Here is a 7,112-nt window from a genome sequence, read left to right as displayed (position 1 = left end):
TAGATCCCCGGAGGGTCGGGTCACCGATTATAGATCCCCAGAGCATCGGATCATCAATTATAGATCTCCGGAGGATCGGGTCACCGATTATAGATCCCCGGAGGGTCGGGTCACCGATTATAGATCCCCGGACGGTCAGGTCACCGATTATAGATCCCCGGAGGATCAGGTCACCGATTATAGATGCCCGGAGGGTCGGGTCACCGATTATAGATCCCCGGAGGGTCGGGTCACAGATTATAGATCCCCGGAGGATCAGGTCACTGATTATAGATCCCTGGAGGATCAGGTCACTGATTATAGATCTCCGGAGGGTCGGGTCACCGATTATAGATCTCCGGAGGGTCGGGTCACCGATTATAGATACCTGGAGGTCCCTGTTTGTGTGTTTGTTGCACATGGTGTCACCTTTATACATGGTGTCATTTCTATGTATACATTTATATAGTATCCGTATCAATCTCATTATCAGAGGAGCGCTGCATCACTTCCTGGTTATAGGAAATATTTGTGACATTCAATAGAGATGAGAAGAATGAGCCGCCATTGGAATATAGACGAAGGATCAGCATGCTGGGTGCACATCGATCGTTACAAAGATCCATCTCAGAATGGAGGAAGGCGGAGTCTTAGCTTGGAATAGAGAGGAGGGGCGGGGTTCTGTGTGGAGCATTCCAGTGGCTGTACGCCCTCCATACACCCAGAGATGGGCGTGGCCTCAGGTGAGACACCGAGAGGAAACCAATCCTGCGACATACATTGTCTCCAGGACTAGGACTAGGCAGGTGCGCTTCCTTGCATTCCAAATCAAAATTCAGGATACAAAAAAAAATAGAGTAAAACAGAATAGAATATAAAATAAAGGGATACAATAGAAAATAATAGAATAGAAAAGAGAAATGTAAATTAAATATTAGAAAACAATAAATAGAATATAATTGTGCTCTGAAATTCAAATTTCGTTTAGAATAAATTTGATCAATTTATTACTTTATATTTCTGAATTTAGTTGAATAGAATACAACGAATATAACAGTTTTCCAACATTGGAATTTTGAATAGAATACATCTGAATGCTGATTCAATACTTTTTGAATTAGATTTGAATTTTCTGAATTTGAAACAAAAAACAAAACTAAACAAATTCCAAAACCGGAAAATGGAGGGAAATGAAATGATTTCCATAAGGAAGTGAAGGAAAAGAAATGTGTTGGTGGTGCACATGTCTAGCCAGGACGGTCCTGCTATGCAGGGCTCCAATACAGAGAGACTTCCCCTCACTTCCTGTCGGGGAAATTGTTATCAGCAGGACAGGAAGTGAAAGGAAACGATTCTGACAGAGTCCTGGATAGCAGGAAAAACTGACAGGGGCTCTAATCCTTCCACACTCCATCCAAAACTGAAAACAAACATTGTGGCTACAGATACACTGGGAAGGTTCCGGCTCCGGGGCTATCATCTCCATCCTGGCTACACTACTTAGGGTGTCACTGACCCAGAACAAGCATGCAGCCAGTGAAGGCGGAACACTCGGACCTCCTGCATGCTTGTTCCTGGTCAGTGACACACTAGGAAGTGAAGTGAGGTTTAGGATGAAGATTATGGACCCGAAACCTGCAGCTTTCTCCATAAATCACTCGTTTCCTGCCCTTCCTCCTATTGGCTGAGTATTGCACCAATCAGATCACCCCCCTTGTGAGGTCTCTGGGTGGATCTCACTTCTGGCTCCTCCCACATATCTTTATACAACCATCCCATACCCATACCCCAGCATGGAGGGGCTGAGTGAAGGTGGTGGTGAAGGTGTGGAGGTGTCGGATCGGGTCACACAGATCATAGAAGGAGATCCGCCCGGCCTCATAATCCAGATCTATCCTGACTCTGGTACTGGAGACACCGCCGGGTAATGAGGTCTTCTTCCTGTCATGTATCACTGAGTACTGATTACCCCCCAACCACCCCTCCAACCCCCAGGACTTCTTATTATATCCAATCACTGACTGATCTCCTCTCCTGTCTATATTGGGGTAACACATCCCGACTGTCCAGGACCGGGACCCCACGACATCCACTTCCCAGTAATGTCTCCCGGAGGAGAAGCTCTGACTGCTCATCACCTGATAACCCTGGAACCTCTCTGGTGTTTCTGGCCGATTCTGATGTGATGATGAGAAGGATGCAGTTCTACTGTCACCGGATATATGTAGATGATTACCAGCTGTCCTCACATCCAGTAATATGTCTGTAACCCCCGACACCCCCCATGTATGCTGTACAGCCCCAATATTTGGTCCTCCAGTGGGGGAGGGTTGGGGGTCTGGCCTGGATGGTGGAGCATTGATAGGACCTTTGCCCTTTGTAGTAGAATGTGGAGAGACATGTGTGCCTGTACATTTCTGTACATTGACCCCAGACATGATATCAGATAAACCCGTGTGTAATGTGTGTGAGATCCCCCCCACATCCCCATCCCCTCCATCATGGAGGAGGTTCTCATGTCTCTCTCTGTCCTCATCATCTCCATCCTCAGTATCACACAAGTCACCTGTGTCTGATTCCTGTAGGACAGTCAGTGGATCCGTCATGTTACACAGCTCCTCAATGTCCCTCATCTTCCTGGACAGCTCCTCCTCCTTTATTTCCAGATCCCGAATATAATCCAACATGGAACGGGAGACCCGCTCTGCCCACCCAGAGATGTCCCTCAGGACTCTCTTCTCCAGGTCTTCCAGACGTCTCCTGAGGTCTCTGAACAGGGCAGTGACTCTCTTGGTTTCATCATCTGCTTTTCCTTGTACTTTCCTCCTGCGTTCCTGCAGACTCTGGACTCTTTTCTCCGTCTCCTCTCTCTTTGTCATCAGTTTCTGCAGAACATTCCTCAGTTTCTTCTTCTTCATCTCAGAGGCCTCCTCCAGAGTCTCCACCGGATGTCCCCGATGTTCTCCAATGAACCCGCAGGACATACAGATACAGGTGGAGTCCTCAGTGCAGTAATACTCCAGGATCTTCTTATGGATGGAGCATTTCCTGTCCTTCAGGGAAGTGGTGGGGTCACATAGGACGTGTTCTGGTGACTTGCTGTGGACTCTCAGGTGGTTGTCACACAGAGAAGCTTCACAATGCAGACAGGATTTCACAGCCGGTACAGGAGTGTGAATACAGTAAGTACAGAAGACCCCGGACTCCTCCCGATCTGGATGGGTAGACCGGAAGTTCTCCACTATGTTACGTAGCTTCAGATTCTTTTGAAGGACGGGACGTTTCTTGAAGCTTTGTTTACATTCAGGACAGGAATAACCTCCAGACCCCTCCTGTGTATCAAACACACGGCCAATACAGTCCCGGCAGAAGTTGTGTCCACATTTCAGGGTTACAGGATCTGTATAAAAGTCCAGACAGACGGAACATTCCAGCTCCTTCCTCAGATCAGAAGACGACATCGCTGAGAGTGGAAGAGAGAAACGAAAGTGAAAGTCTGACACTCCGTCGGTACGGTACAGGCCACTGACTCCACTTCCCCTGCGGCACTCACCCATGGAGGTCTCATCTGGACCCATTCGCCAAGACTGAGCGGTCACAGAGGTGGTGGTGTCGGCTTGCTCCTATCACCACTGAGCACCTTCCTGGTTCTCCCTAACCCACCCTCTCTATCCTTTACCTCCTTTGAGGCGCACTGCATCCGACTCTTCTCACCCACCCCCCTAAGGATCGCAGTGATCTACAGACCTCCTGGGTCCATACCCCTCTTCCTGGACAACTTCACCGCTTGGCTTCCCTTCTTCCTCTCCTCTGAGCTACCGACCATCATCCTCGGGGACTTCAATATCCCCATCAACGACAACAACCCGGCTACTTCCCAATTCCTCCACCTAACCTCCTCCTTCGCGCTCACACAGCACACGCAATCCTCCACCCACATCGGAGGGAACATCCTGGACCTCGTCTTCTCCCATCTCTGTACCCTCAACCAGTTCTCTAACACCCCCTTCCCTCTCTCCGACCACCACCTCATCACGTTCTCCATCGCCCCTTCCCCCAACTCCCCCCCCAAAAACGCCAAACCATCACCAGCCGCAACCTCCGCAACCTGAACCCGGCCCCCCTCCACTCGGCCGCCGACCGCCTACACGACAGCATCCTCTCACTGTCATGTCCTGACATAGCCACCACCTTGTACAACGACTCACTGTCAGCTGCCCTAGACTCTCTGGCACCCCTAACCACACGCATCATCAAACCTAGGCCGCTCCAACCATGGCAGAATGACAGCACTAAACGCCTCAAACGTCGCGTGCTAGAGAGACTATGGCACAAAACCAGGTCCCCTCATGCATTCTCCCTCTACAAATCTGTCTTCCTCACTTACACCTCCTCCCTCCATGCCACCAAGCAGGCCTACATTGTTAACCTGATCAACACCCTCTCCTCCTGCCCTCGCCGACTCTTCTCCACCTTCAACTCCCTGCTCTCTCCCCTCCCTCCTCCACTCAGTACCTCACTCACTGCCCACGAGATTGCCACCCATTTCCACAACAAGATTGAGGCTATCCGTAAGGACATTGTCAACTCGCAATCTACCTCCCCACCTAGCCTCCCCCCCATCACCCCCTCATCTCCCCCCTCCTCTTCCCTCACAACCTCACTGCCTCCCACCTCTCCCAAGGCCCCGCCCACCGTAACCCCCCCTGCACTGCACTCCCTCAGCCCTGTCACCACTGAGGAAGTCGCCAAGGTCCTCTCAGAAGCCCGCCTCACTACCTGCCCCCTGGACTCTATCCCCTCTCAACTCCTCCGGTCACCCCCCTCTTCCCTCATCCACTCCCTCACCCACATCTTCAATCTCTCCCTCTCTACTGGCGCATTCCCCTCCCCCCTAAAGCACGCGCATATCTCCCTCATCCTCAAAAAGCCCTCCCTGCATCCCGCGGACCCCAACAACCTCAGACCCATCTCCCTGCTGCCACTCACCTCCAAGCTCCTTGAGCACATAGTCTACGATAGCCTAAGCGCCCACCTTACTGAAAATAACCTCCTTGACCCACTACAGTCCGGCTTCCGTCCCCTACACTCCACTGAAACCGCCCTCCTCAAAATCACTAATGACCTTCTAAACGCCAAAGCCAAGGGCGACTACTCTGTCCTTCTCCTAGACCTCTCCGCGGCCTTCGACACAGTTGACCACCCCCTCCTCCTTAACAAACTACTCTCCCTTGGCTTCAAAGGTACCGCTCTCTCCTGGTTCTCATCTTACCTATCCCGACGCTCCTTCTGCATCACCTACAACGGTGCCACCTCCCCCTCCCTCCCCCTCTCTGTTGGGGTCCCCCAAGGCTCTGTCCTTGGACCCCTTCTGTTCTCCATCTACATCTCCTCCCTGGGCAAACTCATACACTCCCACGGCTTCAACTACCACCTCTACGCTGATGACACTCAAATTTACCTCTTCACCCCCTCCTCACCCCCACTATCTCCGCCCGCATCACTCACCTCCCAAATGACATCTCTGACTGGATGTCGCTCCATTTCCTCAAACTTAACCTCTCCAAAACCGAGCTCCTTGTCTTTCCCCCTGCCCACACCCCCCCCCCCCCATCCATCATCACCAACAACTCCACTATCATTCCCGCCCCGCAAGCCAAAGTCCTTGGCGTCATTCTTGACTCGAATCTCTCCTTTCAACCTCATGTCAAATCACTTACAAACACATGCAGGCTCCACCTCCGCAACATCGCCAAGATACGCAACTCCCTTACCCCAGACCCCACTAAACTACTCGTACACTCCCTGATTATCTCACGCCTGGACTACTGCAACTCCCTCCTCACCGGCCTACCCCAGTGCAGGCTCTCCCCGCTTCAGACCATTCTAAACTCAGTGGCTAGACTCATCCACCTCACCAAGCGCTCCACCTCTGCCACCCCCCTCTGTCTCCCCCTCCACTGGCTCCCGATTGCCCAACGCATCAAATACAAACTACTCACTCTGACCTACAAAGCCGTTCATAACACTGCCCCTGACTACCTCACCAACCTGATCCCCAAGTACCGCCCTACCCGTACCCTTCGCTCCTCACAGAACCTCCTTCTATCCTGCTCCCTGGTCTCCTCCTCCCATGCATGACTGCAGGACTTCTCCAGGTCCTCCCCCATCCTCTGGAACTCACTGCCCCAATCCATCAGACTGTCGCCTTCCCTCCTCACATTCAGGCGCTCCCTCAAAACCCATCTCTTCAGGGAAGCCTACCCCACCCTCACCTAACGGTATTCTCCCTCATTCCTCCCACCACTTCATTCCCCTCACCCACTTCCTACTGTACCATTACCCCCTCCCTCCTAGATTGTAAGCTGGAAAGAGTAGGGCCCTCTTACCCCTCGTACGTTGTTTGTTATTGTTGTATTGTGCCATGTATTGTCCCCCCCTATATTGTACAGCGCTGAGCAAACCCTTTGGCGCTATATAAACTCGATGTAATAATAATAATAACCAGTGTGACCCGTTCTGTACCCTCCTACACGGGGCGAGGTGTACCCTCCTACACGGGGCGAGGTGTACCCTCCTACACGGGGGGAGGTGTACATTGCTACACAGGGGGAGGCTGGGACTGAGACACATAGCTAGAAGGCTCCATGTACACTGGGGGGGGAGGGGGGGTGATAACGCTGGTAACATTAGCTGTGTAAAGTCACTTTAAATACTGGAGTTTTTTAGCGTTTTTGCATTAGCGTTTAGCAACATTTTGCTGTTTTTCAAGGTTTTTTTTGGTAAAAAAAAAAGTTCAAAAAACACTGGTTTGCCGCGGTTTACTGCATTTTTCTAAGTTTTTCAGCATTAGAGCGTGTTTACAGCTAAAAAACTCCTCTAGAAGCCCGCTAGATCTGGGTTTTATTTCCAGCCAGAAAACGCTGATTCCAGTCTCTGAGTGTATGGACACCGAGGAGAACATGCTGGGGGGTTTACTGGCTGGAGGAAAAAAATCATCAAAAGCCAAAAACAGCCGCTGTAACAACGTCCCGTGTGCATGAGGACTTAGAATTCTTGTACAGAAGGACACAGACATGTAATAAGTAGTGACGGGTCCAACACCCCCCTGTTCAGTTCGCGGTCAAACATTC

General features: G+C 51.1%; 1 protein-coding gene across 1 annotated transcript; it reads right to left on the bottom strand.

Moving 5' to 3' along the window:
- Positions 1–1,715: 1,715 nt before the first annotated feature.
- LOC149434158 (E3 ubiquitin/ISG15 ligase TRIM25-like) lies at positions 1,716–3,440 on the bottom strand. The gene has a single exon (XM_089664031.1). It carries the CDS (start codon positions 3,438–3,440, stop codon positions 1,716–1,718), a length of 1,725 nt encoding a protein of 574 aa, XP_089520157.1.
- Between the last annotated feature and the right edge of the window lie 3,672 nt (positions 3,441–7,112).

This window comes from Staurois parvus, unplaced genomic scaffold, assembly GCF_062004578.1.
Source record: "Staurois parvus isolate SC_StPar_1 unplaced genomic scaffold, SC_StPar_1.0 ptg001816l, whole genome shotgun sequence".
In the NCBI taxonomy this organism is placed as follows: domain Eukaryota; kingdom Metazoa; phylum Chordata; class Amphibia; order Anura; family Ranidae; genus Staurois; species Staurois parvus.
The sequence above is the reverse complement of the archived record's forward strand: the minus strand, read 5'-3'. Positions and strand labels throughout refer to the sequence as shown.

Excerpts from the sequence above, each read along its gene's own strand:
- LOC149434158 (XM_089664031.1), bottom strand. The coding sequence starts at position 3,440 with ATGTCGTCTTCTGATCTGAGGAAGGAGCTGGAATGTTCCGTCTGTCTG.